This window comes from Diplotaxodon limnothrissa, linkage group LG7, assembly GCF_057381915.1.
Source record: "Diplotaxodon limnothrissa isolate DT_005_m linkage group LG7, D_limnothrissa_male_GT1.1, whole genome shotgun sequence".
Lineage (NCBI taxonomy): Eukaryota > Metazoa > Chordata > Actinopteri > Cichliformes > Cichlidae > Diplotaxodon > Diplotaxodon limnothrissa.
Window position 1 is genome coordinate 67110871 of NC_140602.1, and position 22877 is coordinate 67133747.

At 37.8% G+C, this 22877-nt stretch overlaps 1 protein-coding gene across 1 annotated transcript; it reads right to left on the reverse strand.

The window, feature by feature from the left end:
• Positions 1–448: 448 nt before the first annotated feature.
• Positions 449–19777, reverse strand: anpeplb (alanyl (membrane) aminopeptidase-like b). Its single transcript, XM_085358774.1, has 20 exons — positions 18572–19777; positions 16194–16336; positions 15923–16071; positions 15647–15767; positions 14944–15098; positions 14577–14690; positions 14340–14483; positions 14189–14254; positions 12194–12259; positions 11634–11800; positions 11036–11118; positions 10121–10254; positions 9075–9130; positions 7847–7994; positions 7597–7688; positions 6555–6665; positions 4165–4332; positions 3906–4046; positions 2146–2209; positions 449–625 (listed from the first exon to the last, which is right to left on the reverse strand). The coding sequence occupies exons 1-20, from the start codon at positions 19198–19200 to the stop codon at positions 464–466; spliced, it is 2913 nt and encodes a 970-aa protein (XP_085214900.1). The 5' UTR covers positions 19201–19777; the 3' UTR covers positions 449–463.
• Positions 19778–22877: the final 3100 nt, after the last annotated feature.

Here is a 22877-nt window from a genome sequence, read left to right on the forward strand (position 1 = left end):
TAGCACATTTAATAGATTTTGCAAACGACAAAGTGGCAACAGAAGCAAATGGAACAAAGAGACGTTTGTTTTCACTTAAAATAAACTAAACTAAACAAACCCCTAAAAAGCAATTATGCAAAGCAACAATGGATTTTCTAGGATAAATGCAATTTTTTAACATGCAGCCATACAGCTAATACATCCTTCATTAGCATTATGTGCAAAATTCACAAATGTTGAACAGATTGGTTTTTATTTCTCCATTTTCATTGAGTGTATGATATAAATAATGCACAGAAGTATATACATGAATACTGAACATTTCTCTTAGTACTTATTATAATATACTATGTGCTGCACAAGTCATATTTCAGCTTGGAATTGAATTACATTCAATTCTTTTTCTTGTAAAGTCATATTGACTAAAAATGTGCAGCTTCGAGAGAATAAGCTGGCAATCAGATCAGAGGCTCTGAACCTGTTAGTACTCCATTTGTCTTACAGAAGAAGTTTTTTGTTCGAACCACCGCAGAACATCGTCTTTGTTCTCTTTGACCCACTGGATGTTCACTTGGGTTTGCTCGATGGCCAGAGACACAGCCCTGGAGGCACCACCCAGGTCGTAATTTTGAAAACGCATGAGCTGTAGACACAAAGGGGTGAGAAAAAAAACACAAAGTTAGGTGTTGGCATGACACAGCAGCATGTGAAAGACCGTTTCTGTTCTTTTTTCTGCAGCTATCAGTTTTTGAACATTATTAAATTAAATACAATACTTGAAATATAAGCTAAAGTAGTATAAATTATGAAAATGCTATAGACGGTGAATAAAACAATGATCTCAACATAATTCAACAATGTTGAAAGGCCTAAAGTAATTGGTGCAACAGTTAAAATATTTGGAGTTAAAAATAAAATATAATTCATAGATAAACTTAAAAGATAAAAAAGAAAATGTAATTATGCCCTCATGAAAAAATGATTAAATAAAATATTGAATCTAATTTACACATATTGAAAAGGATACAGATATGTTGGAGTAATTAGCTAAAAGAATAGCTACAATATTGTAATTAGCATTTAGATAAAAAAAAAAAGCTAAAAGAGAGAGCTAAAAGCAGCTGTTGCCACTGTTAAAATATAGCTAAAAGTAACAGCATGTGAAATTACATTTCTTTCCCTTTTCTGAACAGCTGTGAATGTTGGAAATGTTGAAAAAGCTCAAATAAGTAGCATAAATAATGAAAACACCACAGACAGTGTCTTAAATAATACTCATTTAGTAATGTTTAAAGGCCAAAAGTATTGGCAGGTAAAATGTTTAAAATTATCTTCAGAAGGTTAAAAAAGAAAATGTCATATTTATAATCATGAAAAACGGTTAAATAAAATATTTAACTAATGTAAGTTACATATGTATTGAAAGATAAAGATACAACGAAGTAATTTAGTTAAAACAACAGCTAATAATTTAATTACCTGAAACATGACATGATATTGAAAAAGTGAAAAGCAATAGTTCCCATTTTTAAAATATATCTAAAAGTAAGTTATGAATGTTTAAAAAGCTAAATGTAAATGATAAATTCAACAATTAAAAAAAAAAGCTAAAGATCTGAAATAGTTGGAAGTAATATAAAAAAAACTAAAAGCAATGATTAGAACAGCTAAAGTAAAACAGTAACATTAATATAAAGTTAAAATAAAGAATGTTGATATGTGGCTAAATGTAAATGTTTGCTGAAAAAGGTAAAAGGGTGGCTGAAGGTAAATAATATGTGAGTAACCTGTTATGTAATTGAATAAATATGAGCTGAAACGTAGTTGAAAAATAAGACATTCAGCTTTTGTCAAGTGAGATTTCAGAAACTAATGTGTCATTTGTAGCAGTTAACATCATACAAATAAAAATGACCGTGTTAAATGTGTTAATGAAGAAGAGTTTTGAGAACTGCTGATTAGTACAAGGGAAATAAAGCTAATGACACAAATTCTGTGTCATCTGTCAAAGGTAAGTAAGATTAATTATGGAGTCATAAATAAATGAAGTATTGGGGTGTATCTGATTTGGTGTGAGCAGATTACTGGATTGTGATTAGAAAGACAACTCATACTCCTGCATACTCATACTCATTTTAGCAATAAAAATGACTGGTAAATTACCTCTTCCAGTTCAAACTCTGTCGAGAATCTGCTGGTCACTCCTGCAATCAGCATCGCCCCGTCCCTGGTAAAATATTAGCAACAGTTTTCAGTGAAACTCAAGTGATTCATTTATAAGTGTTGATACTAACCATCAGTATCAACTACCGTAAGTTGATACTGATGGTTAGTTTTAGTTAGTTTTCATTTGTTTTACATTATGAACTTGGTAATGACAGGTAATGATTAGTCAAGGAAAAATTGAGTTTCAATCCCCTGCTAATTAAATAATTTACTTTAGATAACGTTCGCATGTCAGTGTGGCCACGAAATGACCCCCCCCCCCCCCCCCCCCCCGCCGCCCTTTAATTATACTGTGATACAGTTTATTTTAACTTCCTGGTAACAGCACAAACAGGAGAGGTAATGATAAGAAGTGATTAAATAACAGGACCTTTGCACTTGATGACACAGTGCAGGATTTTTATAGTCGACTGTTTATAAATGCCTGATTTTTTTATGGCCCAGCTAGTTTGTTCACAGGTCACTAAGTGCTCTATAAACATCTGGCCCCTGAACCAGCCGAGGCCCTCGACTCTCTGTGATGAAGCAGCAAATATGTCTCCTCTGCGCATAAAGCAGAAGCCAAAACATAATCGAGAAACATGTGGTGGCGCCATATAACCCCAAGCCCTCGCCATATTTTCATTTTCAACCAAAAACTGGTAACGTTACTTTGTTAGTTCAGTTTTGGTCTCCACCCAATCCTGAAAAAATATTGTAGTTATCTTGACACTGTTGGCTTGTTTCTTAGCAAAACTTGTACTGTTAATGTTTTTTTTTTTTGCTCTTCATTAGCTTCAAGTTTCTCAAGCAACTACATTTCCCCTGTGGACACCAATAAAGATTTCTCTTATCTAGTCTTGGTTAGTCTGTTTGATGCTGGCAAGTGGGTTGAAGGCGCAGCTGAGACTGAATGAACATGTCGAATTCAGGAGGAAAAACCTGAAACCACGACCTAAAACAGGCTACACGTCTTCTTAAAGGCAGGTCATTTTTTGGCTGAAAACTTATGGCCTTCAAACTGCACTCCAGAAGGCCATCATAGATAAACAGATCTAAAAAGGAGATAATATTTAATCACATTAAACTTAGAGCCATAAGGTCAATGCAGACACCACAAGATCATATCCACACCAAGCCAGGTAATCCCATATATGGATATTTTCTTTTTGCATTGTCCCTCCTGTTAAATAGTCAGAAACATAGCTACCAATGGTTGCAACAGTGCTGCATTTTATTGTCTTCTTGAACTAAATCAATAGGAGGAAAAAAAAGAAACACGCTGCTGTGGGTTGGTTGTTTTTGTTGCTTTGTGCCAACGCCATTGAAATATACTCGCAATTCTACAACAGGAAGCCACTGAGCAAATTCACATTTTTACAAGCCAGCTGAAATGAGGTCATACTGCCAAAAACTGAGCTCATCCAGAGTTTTCACACATCTAACTGGGGTGTTATGGAAACTCCTCCACCTTTATAAGTGTATGTTCTGAGGTAAGCCATGAATTCTTAAACTCCTTGTAAATTTGTTGGAATAAAAAGGCTAAATAAACACTCATCACTGAAGGAAATGTGACCTATCATCAACCTCAACCCAAGAATACTGGCATCATGTATGTTTGTCTAATCCACAGTGCAAAAGAGATGACTCAGAAAATGAGATGGCATCTGTAAAAACCAATATGAGAGGGACTAAAAGCAGTTTAAATAGCAACCTACCCTTGGCTGACGTAGTCCCAGTTTGCTCTGATAAAGTTCCAGGCCAGCGCCTGCCCCGCTGAGTTCTGGGCTATGTAGTAAATTGTAGAAGCGACGTCCATCAGACGTATCTTCTCAGGGTCCAAAGTGTAATCAAGGTATCTGCAAGATAAGGAAGGCTCTTACTGGAAACCTAATGAATAAAACCCATGTGTATTGGGAACTGCTTTATTAAAACAGTTTACACATGTGGCATACACTTTAGGATTTTATGCTTTACCTGCTGAGCAACCAGATCTTCTTGGTGCAGGACAGAGCACGACGGAGCTGCTCTTTCTCCGAGGTGTTGCTGGAGGTCTGATACATGTCCCAGGCAAATTCCCACTCTTCCTTCTCACCAGCAGCCACAGCTTGGCAGTAGATTTCAGACCGCAGGTTTGGGTGGATGCTGAATCACACACACACACTTTATTTTTCCTGTTTCAGGACCATCTAATTTTCACATTTTTTTCTTTGTGCTGGACGGCTGACATCACATGTTTTTGCTTCAGAAGGAATCTCATCAGCAGTATAAGAAAAAACTCTACCCGCCAAAATAAAATGCAGTCCATTATACTTTATAGAAATGGCTCATCAGTATAGTAGACTGTGAACATTGTCAGTTTATGTATGTGGTTTATATATTGATGTTTACAGAAGTCACAGAAAATGCTCAAATTATTGACGTTGTTGACAATTGAAAAAGAAGACATCCAATGGCATGGTCCAACATCTGCCCACCCATCAAAAATTCAATGAAAACACAACACTGCTAGATTTTTTAAGATTTGGAAAAGTCCATATGCTAAAAGAGAAAATGTCCCCTGATGTCTAAATTAGTTTGAAAAGTGAAATGATGTCCCATCCATCCAGGTTCTTAAGGACTTCTTCAACTTGTGTTATTGAGGTATCCTGGCAGAGCCGTAGAGACAGACAAATCACGAATCATGCTCATTTCCCTACCTCCACAAATACCACTGGTAGAGACGCCGTGCAGAGCAGCAGATTCAAACCTACAGCCTTCTGCTTTGCAGCAACTGTGCTAACCACTGCAGTAACATGCAGGCCAAGAATGCGGGAGCGATAAAGCAAATATAAACCACTTTGAGCTTTGGCTATTTAATTCTTTCTGATACAAAAAGCTGTTGTTATGGAACATGAAATCTATTAACTGGGATAAAATAATCTGAAGGCCATTTATTGATCTTGGAGGCACAGCTACATGCAAGACCTGTTTTAGCCTCTTTTATAGTCTATTTGTATCCCATCATAAATGTCTGAGTTGCATGATAAAGGAAATATGGTATTCATGTGTATCCACATCTGAATTATATTCCCATTTCATGTTCAGGTTTTGCATGGCGAAAATATTTATTTCGACCTCTTGACTTTCAACACCCCCAGATTAAAAAGACAAAGTGTGCTTAGCGGTTTTACAGTAAGTGATTAAGTTGAGAGCTTAAGTGCTGGGTTCACTATGCTGGAGTCATGAGTGTGAGACGAGTGTCTGTTTGTCTTTCTGCAGTCTTGCTTTTTAGTATAGTGATATAGCAAAAGAAACTGACAGAATGTCTAAGTCTGACATAATTAAATCTAATTAAATCTCATTTTATCCTTGATGTACTCATTTTAGATTGAAGTTGTTGTCACATCTGGCAAAGTCAGACATATACACGGCCCAAGTGAGCATTTTTGGACAAAATAAAGGCTAAAGAATATAAAAGAATCCATGGATGTCAGACTTTGGTTACTATTCTGTGACTTCTCTGAAGATGATTTTGATTTTCTTGAACACAAGATAACAAATCCAGAATATGCCCCCCCGCCCTAATTTATAATGTGTATACAGTATAACATGGAGCATACATATCCACACAGTATTGCAGTCAAGCACAAAGGCATTTCCACATTGAAGTAACAAGCACATGCAGTGAACGTATTTAACTGTAAATAAAAGATAGACGTAGCCTCAAAGCTTGTTGTATAGGAAATCGAAGGTCCTACAAATATTACAGAGAAAACCCCAGCGATCAGACAATCCCTTATGAACAAACATGTGGAAACATGGAAGGAAGAACTCCTTTTTTACAGGAAGACACCTGCAGCAGAAGCAGGCTTGGAGAGGGGCAGCTATTTACTGCAACCAGTTTGGGGTTGAGAGAATACACTGTCTGCTTTTCCCCGACACTGCAGATGAGTGTCGTGTTGTTCCTTAGGTTCTTAGTCAGATCCACGCCTCAAGGTCCCTAACCAATTAGTGATGTCATTGTGGCTACGTCCATCCTTTATATACAGTCTTAGTCCCAATTTTTTAAAGTTGCACTTGGAAACTTTTCAAAAATGCTAGCTGTAAGCGCACCAGAGCACTTGTTTGGGAAAAGATGTTGGAATTGAAAATTAGAGTGAGATTGCTTGAAAATCCCACCAAGTGCAGCTTTACCAACATCCACAATGCACAGATACCAACAACTGACATGAAAGAGGGATTAGATTACACATACCTTTACTAAATCATTACCGGAGAGCAAAGCTACAGAATATATGGAAAGCTAATACAGTTAGATGATCATTGGATAATTCCAGAAAGTGTGACACAGAAAACAAAGATACTTATTCTAGAAAAGTCCACACCTGTTGGTATTGTTGCTCTCCATCCAGGCGGCATACTTCTGCTTAGCCATCTCTACGCATTCTGGTAGTCCATTGGAACATGCCAGCTTTATGGCTAAGAGCTGGGTGTACCTTAGGATGGAACAACATTTTGTATGATAAATGCAAAGGTATGAAATGCCAGAGTGTTTCCAAATATGAGAATAATTTGGAGACAGGAGTTTTTTAACCCTTAAATGGACTCTTACTACTCATCTAACACTGACAGTTCTCTAACGAATTGTTTTACCAATGGTTTTGAAACCGAGAGGGCCTACGCGTTCATTGAAAGCTTCCAGTTTCTTTCTTTTATGTCATCTTTTGGTAGCACTTTGTGGTCTAGCCATACAGCCAGTGACTGCTCAGCATTTACCCGGTAAATGTTTCTAACTTGGGGCGTAATTTTCAGCAGCTGAATGTACTCTTAGTGACACTTAAAGTGCAGTTACAGAAGAATAAATGACTAACAAGTGGCAATTTCTAAGGAAAGGTGAAAATGATACCACTAAGACTAATTCTACCCTCATTATCACGTCGACCTATAATGCCATATTGTTGTGCCACATAAACAAAGATTAATTATCAAATAATCAGTTTACAGTTTATCATTCTTACTTCCAGCTCTACAGTTTTATTCTTATACGTTACTAGAACAGTCCAGTTAACAGATATCCCCACTCTTTCTTTCTGAGACCTGTGTTTTTTGATGAAGTCATTATTTGAAACCTTGGCCGTGTTTAACATGAACATCCACCCCTGCAACAGTTTATATGAGAAAAAAGCAGACCACTTTAAATGATCCTTGATGACACGAGAACTGCTTCCTTTAAAACAACACTGACAGTCCACATCACACATCTGTTACAGCACAAAGGCAAAAATACAAACTCACACATCTGCTTTTTATTAGCACCTTTGGACTCGAGTGTGATTTTATGAACCGTAAACTACATGCAAGCATGTGTAAATCTGTTGACGATTAACTCAGGATGAATTCCGTCTTAAAAATAAAGATCTTACTTACTGTAAGGAGTGATCGTTCTGTGGGACGCGGTCATCGTCCGTGTCGTTTTTGAAGACGTTATACAGCTCTCTAACCTGTTCCCGCAGGTATGTCTGCAGGAAGAGACGGCAGAGTTTCGGCAATGTATACAATATTTTCTGCACATTGTTCCAATTATTGAACATCAACAAAATCAGAAGATCACATTAAGCCTGTTAAATATAATAACATAAGACAAGTTGTACAACTAGTGAAAACAGATGACAGATACCTGCATGGGTCCATACACCTCAGAGCGGTCAAACATGAGGATGAAGTACTCGAGATTCCTGACCGCTGACTCCCAGGGAAGAAACTCTGTCTCTTTTGTGAGGAAAAGGGTTGAATTCAGAGCCAGAGTCACGTTGACAAGTTTAGCCCTGATTAGAACAAGAGTGAGATCTCAGTACAGCCATTTATTCAAAATTCACAAAAAAGCAATATTGGAGCATCCACACACCGCCTGTGCTTTAGCCATTTTTATTTATACAACCTCCAATGGGACTGCTTCTACAATCACATTTTCTTACAGCTAAATGTTATGAAAAAATTAAGTCTCCACAATTTGGTTGGGACGTCTTTGGTTAGCATCAGATCAAATGGAAAATGTTTTTTTTAGAAATACTGCAGCGGCAAAATGTCTCAGACTTTATTTAAAGTGCCCGCTGTGACTTGTCGGGATTTGCCTGTTTAATAATTGGCTCTAACAAAACTCAACCCTATCCTGGACAGATAATCGGATGAGTAAAATAATGATGGCTGACAAATGTTGTTGTCTAAAGAAAATTATCTATTTGCATTTAACTCTCTGAGGTATGAGTTGAAATCACTGGCATGTCTAACCCTGAGTTTTGGAGAAAAACAAAAGGGCATTTTTGGGGGGAAAATGTAAGTAATGCCTGTAAGTTACAAGGATTTTTTTTTTTTTTACCCCGACTGCCAAGACTAGGGTTAGAGCTGGGGATAACACCGATCATAACAAGAGCTCACAGGGTTAATGTCCAGCTAGCTGCAATAAGCAGCAGGGTGTCAATAGCGTGTGTTAGCTCTGTGATAGCGTGTCAGCCTGTCCAGGGTGTAGCCTACCATGACAGGCTCCAGCTAATCCAATATCTCAATAAAACACATATAATATACTTCATTATCTCAAATAAATGCCTTCCCTAGAAACTGGAGCAAAGTAGCCACGTTCTTTGGTAAAATAAATGTCAAATAACATTTAATAATGTTAGGCTGTTTGGTTTGGAAGGGGGTTTGTGATTAATACTGAAAGAATGAGAGAGTTTTTCAAAAGGCCAGATCTAAATATTCAGCAAACCACTGCCTGATGCAAAGCTGCATGTTAAGTTAAGTGGACTTCTTAATAACGTTCTAGTTTCCTCTTATCGCTTAACATATCTAATATATTAATAGCACAGCATTATTATTTTTTTATTAAATGAACAGGTCACAGTCAGTACCTTGCCAAGTTAAATGCGTCATCAATAAGTTGTCCTCTGTTCAACAGCGGGATACTCTGGAAAAACACAAGAGTTTCAAAGTTAGAGAGCCACCGAGCGCTACTTCTTTCTTACCTGGGAGCTGCCATTTTAAAGTTAAAGACTTTAAAGGTTACTGAACGTGACTTTCCTTGCCATCTGATTCCCACCCACTAACCTGGAATTCTCTACTCCTGCTATCCCGTGTTTGTCCACAAAATTATTCTCCCTCCACCATTTGTTTTGTTCCCCAATCAGTGTCATAGGGAATTCAGGTATGTTTATGACAAGTGTTTAAGAGGAGTTGCCTTAGTCAGTGTGTGCTTTGTAGCAGAAACTGTAACAATAGTAACCCTTGCCCCGTTCGTTGCACTGGATGGAAAGTCACAGGCGTTAAGAAAGCTTTCTTTCTCTGCACCGCGAATTATTGATGACAGAACATGAACAACTGAGTGGTAGATCAACCAACCAAACAATCCGTGAACATGGTGACGACATTGCTGATAGAACTACAGACTCGTACATCCAGAAAAAAGCAGGTTAGTTGTAAAAGTTATACGTGAGGCACAAGTAAGGCCTTTTTTGTGTAACTCGGGATCTACGACGACAAATGTTCGCTTTGAAGGATTGAGTTAACCTCTGAGCTTTTGGTTCAAGGCCAATTCTTGGTCTGGTCTACTTTGTTCAAACAGCATCTCTGGCTTACCCTCCAACACAATCTATCAAACTTCACTGTGTAATAAAGGAAGCAAACTTGGATGCTTTTATTGTTGCTCTTTAAAGCCTCTAGAAAACCTTTGCAGTCCAATGAATCTGCCTTCGACAATAAGTTATTTCTCTTCAATATAACCTTGTCAGTTTATATAAATGTAATTAGATTTTATTTTGATAATTAACCAATAACTCACAAAATCCCTGCATTTATTGCCTGGTATGGAACAAAGAAGCTTCAGAAGATAAGATGTCGTAATATTTCCAGTAAAAATCACCCAGTAAAATGTGTAAAACTGGAGTGGCCCAGTACTTACATGCCGATTCTTCTGCAGCTGTGCTAGAAGGCGTTCCCAGTTCTCTGGATTGTAATTGACTCTGTAGTATCCGATGCAGTTGATATTTGCCAGGATCCATTCACCATTCTTAGCTATGAAAGCTTCTTTGTTTACTGTTCACGAGACATCAATTAGTTGAAAATGTGTTAAATTTTTTTGCGAGTGAGTAAAATGAAGCACTTGAATGGAGAAAAAGGAAACTTGACAGAGACTGAGACGAGACTTAAGAAGTAAAAACATGAAGACAACCAAACTGAAAGCAGATGCACTGTGTGCAGTCATTTTGCTTCTCCCAGATGTTTTTGTATCTCCGTTTTTTGGTTCGTATATCTTTGATGTCATTTTTGCAACTCTTTTACTCTTTGTGATAAATTCCCATTATCGCTTCCTTTTGTTCTGTATTTTTTCACGGACACGTCAGGTGGCATTTGGGATTCACATCTGTTTATCTGTAGTTGTTTTGATGCTTTTTTGTGTCTTGAAAGTCAGTTTGTATGATTAACTATTCTGACACTGTATGTGTTTGCAACATTACATGCACAAATGTCATTCAAATTCAGCAACACTAAGGATGATTAACGATGTATGTGATTAATGGTTTTCTATACCTCCTAAAATATATGCAAAACATTTCTTTGGCCAATTTTTATTTTTGTGCATTTAAAGAAAATTCCATTCCAGGAATATCTAAAGCCTTTGTAGCTGATTTAAGAACTTTTGGGGCAAATAAACATTTCACTGAAAAATCTTGTGTTTTTTTTGTTTGTTTGTTTTTTTAACCAATGGCTTGATTATGTCTCATCCCACATTAATAATAAAATAAAACATTATTCTGGTTTCCTTTGAAACAGAAGATGTAAAATAAAAAATACTTTGTGTTCTCCTGCATCTTACCTGGCTTGTTGTTATACAAATACACTTTCTCGAATTTAGACGACGCATTTGAGATGAACTCAATCTCCACTGTCCATGAATTGCTAAACAGAAAAAGAACAGGTAGATCTTACACTGGATGTAGTTTCACATGCCCCAGAAAATAAAGTGAGCAATAATTGTGAGTTTTACAGACTTTTTAAAGCTCACAAACTGAAAAGAAGCATTTTAGAGACAAAAACATGAGCATGAAATCTATTTTCCTTTGTAATAACCTAATCTGTGCCACTATCATGCCAGAGTCTCCAGGATCTAGAGGTATCCCAGTCTGGACCCTGTATGATTCATCATGGCAGCATCATGGAGTTCGAAGGCAAAGGCGCATCCAAAAGCAATGAAATCAGTTGTGGCCCAATACTTTCTTAACGATGTGAGTTATTCATTGAATAACTTGACTTTTTACCACAGATGGTTATTTAATCTGTATTATCATTAAAAGTGGTACAAAATGTTAACTCAAGCTAGATGATTTTATTACAGATTTGTCTAGGCTGGAAAAAAAATAGTTGGTTTACACAAAGTTAGGTCAAGTTTGTAGAAAGATGTGGAAGACACCTACGAGGAATTGGCAGAGTTATTGAAGAGAAACTGCTTCTGGTAGACTTGTCCATTGGTAGTGTTGATGGTAATGACAGGATAGCCACTTTGGGTGGTCCAAGGGTTCATGAATCCAGCGATGTCATCAGTGCTGCGGACAGCTTTGTTACCGCGGTTCTGATTCGCAGCCTGCCAACATTAAACAAGCCAATGAATATCTTTCCATGTGCAGTCCAAACCCGATGTATTTGTAAATATGATTTATGATAACTGAATTCATTAGTATCTGAACATTTTCGAACCCTTTGCTTTAAAAGAGCTAAATATACCACGCAGGTCTTTGCTTTCTAAAAGCTGCTGTTTGGCATTTTAATGTGCTAGCCATTGTTTTAAATTAAATGAGCTAAAACACAGACCAAAAACTATGATTTGTCCAAAATACTTAAAATCTGGGATAAATACAATGTTGTGATTAATCCTCAGGCAATGAAAGTGTGGGAATGATTTTGATGACAAGGCATGCATAGAGTAAGCAACAGAAATTTGGCAGAATAAAACAGCCTGGATAATTTATCATCTTACCATTTGTATATACTTCAAGAGGTCATCCTTTTCTACGTTTCCATATTGAAAGGCCTTGAGATACATCTATGAAATATATGAAAGCAGAGCAAATCAGAACGATTGAGTAACAGTGGACACAGTTGCATCAGGCACAAAAAAAGAATTATTTCCCCGTGGAGCTGTTGGAATAAGAGCTGGGTGAAAAGATTCAATTGCAGCTGTGAGCAGTTGGACCTGAGGGAGATGTGATGTTGTAATAAATCTCTGAGTAAAAAACGTTTTAGTTTTTCCTTGTTTTTTTGTTTGTTTTGTTTTTAGTCTTCTGCCCGGATACACGTGAACATTCACAATGAGTTTGGTGTGTTACAAAAATGAAGGTTTGAACAGACATTTAGCCTCTTCCTTGTATATCTGACAAGGAAAACACAACACCCTTATTCATTTTGCATGAGGCAGTGGAAAACACAAGTGGACAAAAGCTGCGTGCCTTCCGCATTTCTGCAGACACGAACCAGATGTTGGAATGCTTTCGTTCAGAGCAGCACTGAGGGCTTTATTTTCAACATGTTCAATTTGGATGTATGACAGAAGCTGGTGTCTATTGATGGTAAAAAAAAAAAAGGTTAACCTCTTCGAATACACCAGGTTACCTGCAACCTGTCGAGGGTTTGGGATTATTTTAGCCACATGATATACAGACAAGTTTTATGAAACTAGAAAGTGTTGCCTTTCAAATGAAGCCTGATCCATTTTGGAATTACAACTTTGTGTTATTATTATTTTTTCAGTTGTTTCAAAAGTTTCCAAAGATCATTTTACACGACTAAACTGAAACAATACACCGCTGGATCAAAGACTGTATTCAAAGGATGGGCGTAACCACTGTGACACCACCCACTGGTTTTGGAGTGCAGATTGTGATGCCTTATTAGCATTTTGGCCACCACCGTGACTTTTTTTCTTTTTTTAAATGCAGAAGTTACCATATTTGGATCAAAGGCTGGAGTGCTAAGTTATCAGCTAACACTTGCAAGCTTTGTTGCTAAGCTGCATTCATAAATTCCACCCATCTATTTTCTTCCAACATCAGAGTTGCAGGGGGGCTGAAGTGGCCCAGTTCAGTAAGTCAGACTAACAGGGATGACAGCTACAGTGGGACAAATCCTGATCCTGTGGACAAAAATTAGTGAGTTCATTTCGTAATGCCACAAGCTGTGGCTACGTAAGCCTATGTGTCAATATCTGGCACCAATTATGGCCAGCCAAATCTGCTCTTCCTTTCCATCCATCTCAAAAGCCTGTGAGGCGCTCAGCGTTTTGTAGCACACAAGGGACTTCACAAATGTTCCGTTTCCTTACATTTGCCAAGACTTTGGTTTCAAAAGCAAACAAGTTATATGCATATTAGATGAGATTTAATAGCTAATTAAAGCATCAAACGGTACGATTGCTACATCTGTGTCCTCTTTCAATATTGTCGTGGCTCCAGATACATGAGCCATGACATCATCAAAATGGTTGGATTTTCTCATGAAAACGTTTCCAGGATTCTGCATTTGGATTGTCTTGGCAGAAGTGAGTTTCAACTGCAGACTGGCAGTCAAGTGAAACCCTTTAGTTTTATTGTTTGTTTTTAAGTTTAAATGGTAAATGGCCTGTATTTGTATAGCGCTTTACTCAGTCCTTATGGACCCCAAAGCACTTTACACTACATTCAGTCATCCACCCATTCACACACACATTCACACACTGGTGATGGCAGCTACATTGTAGCCACAGCCGCCCTGGGGCGCACTGACAGAGGCGAGGCTGCCGGACACTGGCACCACCGGGCCCTCTGACCACCACCAGCAGGCAAAGGGTGAAGTGTCTTTCCCAAGGACACAACGACCAAGACAGTCAGAGCCGGGGCTCGAACTGGCAACCTTCCGATTACAAGATGAACTGCCAACTCTTGAGCCACGATCGTTTAAGCCTTGGGAAGGACCTGAAAGGAAAATCATTTTTGCTTACTTGGAGCCCTTTGTTGAAAACAACTTCTCCCACATGGTTTGCCAGCATTCTCAGCACAATTGCGCCCTAACAAAGTGAACACAGATTACATGTTCCTGTTAGTAGAAAACACACGGTGGCAAATTGTGTATTAACAGCTTTGACTAGCTACCTTGCTGTAGCTGATCGAATCAAACATTCCAAGGATGTGATCTGTCGTATTGATCTCTTTTGATGCAGGACTGAGAGGATGGGATGAGGCCAAAGCATCCTCTCTAAACGCATCGTGGAGATCATTCATGATAGATATTTCTTTCTGTAGAAAACAAACATGGACGAGACTGTAAGCTTAAACAATTTTGCCTGAGCATTTAGCAGAACTCCAGAGATATTGCAAGGCTGGACTTACTATATTGAACGTAGGCTCCACACTGTCCACAGCAATGTAAGATAGGTAGGTAGCAATGCCCTCATTCAGCCAAAGGTCGTTCCACCATTTCATTGTCACCTCATTTCCAAACCACTGCCAACAAAATAAAAATAAATCATTGCACAGGAAAGGTTGCATTGCTATTCAATATTGTTGTAAAAGTTGTAATAAACTTAAAAACAACTTCCTTAATCCAAAACGGTGTTTCTTATCATGTGAAAATGTTGAATGATCTTTACTTTTGCTGCTAAAACCATATGTTTTGCTACTCCTGTCTGTGGTCTTAACAGGAAAATGACTCAGAGGATTGAAATCAGATGCTTTATTTGTTTTACTGCTCTCTAACCTGGTGTGCCAGTTCATGTGCAATGACAGTGGCAATATCTTCCTTGTGCAACAGGGAGGAGACGCCTTCCTGATAGAGCAGGAATCCTTCCTGGTATGTGATCAGTCCCCAGTTTTCCATCGCAGCAGGGTATAAGTCTGGCAGTGCAAGCTGGTCTAAGGAGATCACAAAGAAATGGACACAATTCTGTTCAAATCAGTTCAGTTCAGTTCGGTCTACATAGCACCAATTCACAACAACATAATTGAAGGTGCTTCATATCAGAGCATAAAGACCCTTCAGTATTAAAAACCAGATTATCCCCTATGAGACATGTATGAGCTACTCAATACAGTATTTTGATTAAGCAGTAAGTGATGCATCTAAAAATCAAAAACAGTACTTGTGAGCCATAAAATGTGGATAACAAGTCAAAGTGTGGGTTCAACACATTTAATTCATGGGAGTTTATATCCACAATAAAAGCAACATACTGAACAAAGACCGTTTTGTGCGGGTGACCCCAAAAGTGAGCTGATAAAAGAAGAAGACTGAAATGTAAGTAGGTATAGTTTGGGAAGAGAGGCGCCTGGACTTCTTTAAGTTTCTTGAAGACGTTTCACCTCTCATCCGAGAAGTCCAGACACCTTTCTTTCCAAGCTGCTTAGACTACAATGACCTGGATGACTGAGACCCTTCACAGATGTAAGTAGGTATAGTTTACCTATTTTTTCCATTGAATATTTCATTTCAAATTGGCTTTCGTAGAATCGAAGGAGCTTTCTGGCAATGTCGCCGGCATAATCAGCGTGTCCTGCATTGATGGCTTCAGGACGAGCATACGTCTGCACAAACAAAACACAGAAATGGCACTGAGTGGTAAAAATAGTAAAACCTCACTGGCTACTAGCCCCGTTTTGCTGACTTTCAAAGTGTACTGGCAAAAACAAAAACATCAATAACACTGCATCAGATTCATCCTGCAGGACATGTAGCCTACATTTATCTCCACGCGATCAGTATCAGAGCTTGGAGAGGGGATGGATTTGAAGCTGTCGTCGACCACTGCGAAGGCGAATAAGTAGGTGGACATCTTTGGTGTTGCTCTAAAGATAGTGTATTGCCATTCGTCATCTAAAATGTTGCTTTCTGAAAGAAGGGAGACAAGGAAATACATAATGAGGACATCTTTTACTCCTATTGTTAAAGTTAATGTTTGACTCCTCAGCAGGTGACCTATATCGCGTATTGACACAGGAACTTGTTTTTACCATAAGGGGCTGCATTTCCCAGAGCTCTGGTTTCTCGCCTGTGGATGATGGTCAATTTAAACACAGCCTTCATGTCTGGCTCATCGAAACAAGGAAACACTTTCCTGGCATCTGTTGGCTGCAGATTGGTGGCAGCAATGAATCTAAGCATACAGGGAATAGAGAGCGAGAGAGTGTTCAGGTCTCTTTTAATTGGATCAAAATGTCCCAACATATTCTTTATCATCGCTTTTATCAACAGCTTTTATTGGTCTTTGACTATGATGTTGCTGCACTTTTTTGACTAATTTGTTACATTAATTGCAAGTGAATCATCTTGTGGCCATATTGTACCATTTAAAGAATGCACAATAACTTGTTAAAAACATTAATGAGTGAGAAATGGAAAAGACAGAGTGTAGCTGGTTAACAACAACTGAGAAAAAGATGTGTGTGTAACTATCCCAAGGTGTTCATTGTGTTCTATGTCTAGGTGTTCATGTATGTTGGGTTTGGTTTGGTTAGGTTTTGGATGTGCCTGATTCTCACAAATTCATATGAGTATGAATGTGTAAAAACAAAAAGATGTGAGAGAGTTGTGAGCAGTACTCTTGTAAAAAAGAAAAAGACGAAAGGATACATGAAGTACAAGTGTAGCGGTTGAAAAGTTGAGGTCCCCACCTGAACGGGCTGGTTACATGTATTAAATTATTGTCTTCACTGTAGAATAGTGCGTGATCAGAGGTTGTAAATGTGTAAACATATAAGTGTACAACTCTTTAAGTTCAATGTGAGACACCATATCCAAGAATCAAAAACTGAGAAGACAGAAAAACAATAAGCTACTTTTTTTAAAAAAACTTCTTTGCTGCTTTATAGCTTCTTTTATTTTTAGAGTTTAATTTGACTTTTTTCCTCCCCTACATTTATTTGAAGCTACTGGTCTTTAGATTAAGATGCTATTGAAAAAAGATCTTTGTGATTATATTTATAAAAATCGTGAGCGTATTGCAGAATGATTGCTTTTACTTTGATACTGTTGCAAATTTTGCCTGTGTACTTCTTTTTACGGCACATTTTAAAGCCAGGACTTTTACTTGTAACTAAATACTTATTACACCACTGCAGGTGCAAGCACACATGTAACCAATCAGTGATGTTACCCCAGCGACGTGTTGTAACAAACATTGATTATGAATGGATTATTTTACTATTATTACAGGTTTTTTCATTCTGAAAGATATTGTTTGTCCTTTCTGTTGGATACTTACTGGTTCCAGCTTAACTGCATTTTGATTAGGCCTCATCTTAAGCTGTGTAAATCAGTTGAGCCAACTCAGTTTTATCAAAAGACAAAAATGTCCTGGCCGCAGTTTCTGTAACTTTAATGCCAAAGTTCCACTGTGAATTATTTTTTATGGGTTTGTGCAACATCTAGGATAAGGGTACGATGAACAGTCAGTTTGGGTTATTGTTTTACATGTCAGATTAAAACTGACACAAAGAACTGCACGTCAGTGGAAAATAAATAGTGATTTGAAAAAATGTGGGATGCATCATTGTTATATTAGAAAATGACTTTGTGTTTGAGCTATCACTGTGTTTAGTCATCCAGATGACTCACTGTTTCTAAAAAACACTCAAGTTGAGAAATTAATTCACTGTGGAAACTTGAACATCTCTGTAACCTGATGGAATATTATTATGGCTTATTATGAATTATTACAGTTATTATGGCTGAGTGATAAAGTTTGTAAGCTTGTATAGATATTTTTTTCTCTCCTTTATATTAAAAGGGAATTACACTTTGAACAATGCTAAAAATCAAAAATAAGGCTTATATATTTACTTATTTAATCATTTAATATTTGGAGTTGCATCTTCTTGAAATATCGATTTAAGAAATTATTTAATTATTTATTTTTCTTAATATAACTGACTCTTTTCAGTTTGTATTTAGCATCCAGCCTTTATGTCCTTTTCCTTGAAACCTTTCCAAATATTTTTCCCTTAATAGTTTTCTTATAAAAAAAACAAAACACTTAAATTTAAATTTTGTATTTATTTTTCACTCCAGAAAAAATTGGAATCTTGAAATCCTAAAAATAGCATTAAATACAGAATACTTACATAACTTTCATAGATTTCAGATAAAAAATAAATAAATTAAATATAGATTTAATTTAATATAGATTATTTTTCCAACTGGAATAAACACGACCACATTTCTTTCACTTTCTCAGAAACCCTCTAAGCTCTAATTGCCGATTATTGTACGGAATACCATAAACTTTAAAGTTGCAGTAATGAAAAGCTCTGAAATTGTTTTAGAAACTCCAAATTCAACAAATAATTAAATGTATTGATATATATTCTATACGCAGAGCTTTTATACGTACCTGTCCGCATTTGGATCATCTACACTTTCATAGTCAAAGATACCATCAGTATATCTGCTTAGATACAGTGCTTCCAGATTATCCGAGACTTCGCCGTGGAAAGACAAAAACAAAGAGTAGTTCCCTCCTGTCTCCAAGGGATCCATCAATTCGAGCTCGAGGAAGTCCCTTTCATCATCGTGGTGTTTCATTCCAGACACTTTAATATTCCTTTTTGTATTTTCGTTCAACACCACCGGCGAGGACACGTTCAGGTATCTGCTGTTGAGAAAGATGCTCATCGTCTTTTGGGCACATTGAAAGTGGACAGTCGAGTTTCCCGTGAAGATCATGGTCTGGTTCGGAGTGGTGATGTTGGGATTGGAGCCGTTCCCCTCCTCTATGATTTTAGTGTAGAGGTGAACTGCGAGTACAATTTCGTACTTCTGAGGTACCAAGCTCTTCGGCAGCCGCATGTCTGGCGGTGGGGCCATGGTGGTGGGTGGCAGGGTTGGAGGTGGCGTCATGGTAATGTTTTGGGTCTGAGCCTTGAACAGAATAATCATGGTGAACATGCCGCCGATGGAAGAGACGGTCAGAACACCAAAGGCGATGGCGATAGCCTTTGTCGTTCCAAACTTCAGTGGCATTGTAGCTGCTTCTTTTGGTCTGTCCTGCTGCTTGCCTGGTAGAGATGATTCCCTGAGTGAGTCTGCCTCTGGTCTGTGCTGTCTGATCTGTTCACAGGCATGTAACCTCCCTCCAATAAACAGGGCTTGGCCTTAGCAATTAAGGGTCTGTACTTGGATTAAGCATTAACTTTGACACTGCCAAAGGAGCAAAGAGTACACATTGCAGTGTGAAGAGGGCGATGTTCACTGTAAATAATCAGTCAGATTGTGCTCCCAAACATCTGGAGGTGGTTACTGCGGTCATGCCACTAATGCTGGGGTTAGGTAAACCGCAAGTCCTCACACTGCACTCTCCTACCCCATCCCACACTTCCTCACATTCCCTTTCTGTGAACACTCCTCAAACCATCACAATCACACACAAACACCCCCGGGCACAACAAAATCCTCAGTGGGGAACACATCCAGCATCGCCGCTTTTGATTGTAAGAGGTGTTCAAAGTTTCGAAATACAGCTGTTCTTCCTTAAATTTCTGCAAGCAAGTCTCTGCAGCAGGAGGGGTCCAAGGGTTCTTATCTAAACAGAGACCATGCAAGTCTCTCCCACCAAGACGGTATATAAAGAGAGGACTGCTGAGTGGGCTGAATAAAACAGAAGAAAAAAAAAGAGGAGAACATAGACCATAGTGATTGGTACATCACTAAACTTCCTGGAAAGCTCCAACCGCGGGTAACGACGACCACCGTGACCACTGTGCACATATTCTTCATCTCAGGAGAGGAAAGAGGAGGGAGACTAATAGGCAAAATGGGAATAATGCAGGAAAAGAGGGCCGGAGATGGGAGTGTTGCTGGTTATTTGTACTGAGAACAGATGTTGCTGTTGGAGGGTCAAGGTGGTCAAATCATCCTGAGCATATTGATAACACTGGAGACCAACCATCAGCGCCCTGAGGCCAAAGTCAGGTGGATGAGCAGCTGAGGCAGCAAGGCCACATTCCTGTTCACATTAAAACTACATCAACATCGGATACCAAAGCAAATAAAGACCCCAGCAACAATAAAACAAGTAAACCCAAAAACTCAACTGTCATTTTTATTATGTGAGACAAGTGAACCAGATGTTATAACATCTGCCTGAATGTCACAGGTTTCTGCTCTTACGTTCAAGATTTACTCCTTAGAAAGGAAGAGGTAGGTCATCAGTTTCATAATGCATTTAATTTGGATTGATGTGTGCAAGCGAGGCAGCAACAGGAACTTTCACGTGTCAATACAGAGCACAACTCTTTTGGAAGAAATCTGTGAAATGTCAACCAGATCTCTCACTACAAGCACTCTCGCGTATATACACACACATTCTCTCAAGGATATTTGGTTTAAAAAAAAACAAGCTTTAATTAAATTACCAAGATTTTTGCACTCATAAACGCTCTGAAGGCCCAATCCATCACACAGCTGGGGTTAGGTCTAACTCTAATTCTGTATTATCTGGAGAGAGAAAAAGGCACGTTATAGGTGGAAAATACATCATTTTATGCGTGTTACAACTTACAACGACTAAATTGTAACAAAAATTCTGATAACCACAGGGTAAGAGCTGCTGAGGTCTTAAAGAGTTAAGTAGAAGGAAAAATGTAAAAATCATCTGCTTCAGTCTCATAAGCAGCTACAAAGACTTTTCTTACTTTTACTCTGCATTTGTCCAGTTGAAACACATTCAGATTATAACTGCAACTTGGATCTAAATCAGACCGTGTTACAGGTAATCAAGGCAAAATCTTGGTAATTTTACATTGTTCAGGATCATTTTCTTTCAGCCATTAAAAAAAAACAAAACAAAACAAACAAACAGGAGCCCATCAGGTAAACCACCAGTTACACCAGTGCAGGTTTAAACAGGGACAGAAATCTTCAAGGGCAAATCTTTGATAATAAGGACCTCTGCTGACAAGAAGGGTAACTGCAAGTGCATTAACTCGACTGTCTCTGCTGTCACAAGCAGACAAATGAAGCTGAAAACAAAACAAACAAACAAACAAAAAAAAACCAGCTGGAATTTGACTTGAAATAATCAGCCTTTTGTGACAGCAAAGGAAATGTGCAAAAAGTTTCGAGACATCAGAAGCTGACTAATTTTAAAGACGGGCAGGGTAAAGTTTGCTGAAACTCATTAGCTCCCTCTTCAGACAAACACATTTACATGATGCACATCAACAATAAACCTGCCCACAGAGGGGGCACTCGAGATTAAAATAATGTGGCCCAGCACTGGAATGAACTGTTTCTGCATTCCCGGCAGCCTGTGATCAGAATTACACCAGCTTAACGAAAGCAATCAGCAGCCGAGTCAGAGCAGTCACACCGAAACAGCTGATGTTCTTCAGCTGCTTTTTAGGAAGAAGAGCTTCACGTTGGCATTTTTGGTCCTGCACCACGTCTCCCACACACTCTTACCCATTTACTGCATTCATACACGGATCTCATGTGTTCATCTGTGCAATTCTCTAGCAAAAGACTCGATGTGTCTTCCGTTTGAGTTAGTAATCGACGCTAATAAATACAACCGAATTCAAGGAACGACTGAGTACAAAATACAGTACAATAACCATCTGCTTTCTACAGTGGAGGAAATATGCTGGTAATCTGATGCTGAGAATAAAGGCAAAGTAATGTACAAAGTCTTTAAAAGAAAATTAAAAAAAAAATAGAATTATAAATATATATATATATATATATATATATATATATATATATATATATATATATATATATATATATATATATATACATATACATATATATATATATATACACACACACACACATACACACACACACACATATATACACACACACATACATACATATACACAATACAAATAAAAACTGCAATTTTTTAGCTGTAAAATTAAATTTTGATATATTAAGAAGAGCCACAATATTTCTGGGATTGAAACCAAGCCTATTCTGTATTTATACTGAGGAGCGAGAGAATAGTTTTAGAGTAAGATCTGCAAATGTAATGTTCATAGAATAGAGCTAAAATATTTTCATGAGGGAGAAAGTGTCTTTCCCAGTCAAAAGTTAATAATTTCAGAATGAAGCAGTCATACTGTAAGACTTTACCAGAGTCAATATTTTCTTACCTTCATTTCTTTGAATTTAGTGCTGACAGCTTTCCCCCCATATTGATTTCTATTTCTTAAGAATAAAATTTATAAATAAATCTAAAACATTTTGCCTTTATTCTCTAATCGTCACCAGTACACGCTGTCTTCTGGTATTGGGCCTCATTGCACACATCTCATGGTGTAGTTGTAGCTACAATGTATGCATATCCGCTTGTGGGCGTTACAAATGTTTCCAGCAGATTTTCAATCACATAATTAACATTAAGCTTTGAGAAAACTGGACAAAATTAAGAAAGCTGTGTTGTGGGTGATTGCCTTGTCAGGATTTGGACAGCGTTTCCAACTGGAACAGCAGCTTTCTGTTAAAGAGTTGGAAACTACTTTTCTATCAAATCTCAGCTTTTATCTGCTTCTGTCAGCAACAAGTTTGTTATTCTGAGTCTTCAGTTCTTTTAAACAATAATAATAAAAAAATGCGACGTAAAAGCAATATTTAGCTCCTTTATAGATTTCACCATAAAATGATAAATGTAAGAACTTCATGTAATGTCATGCGTTTGA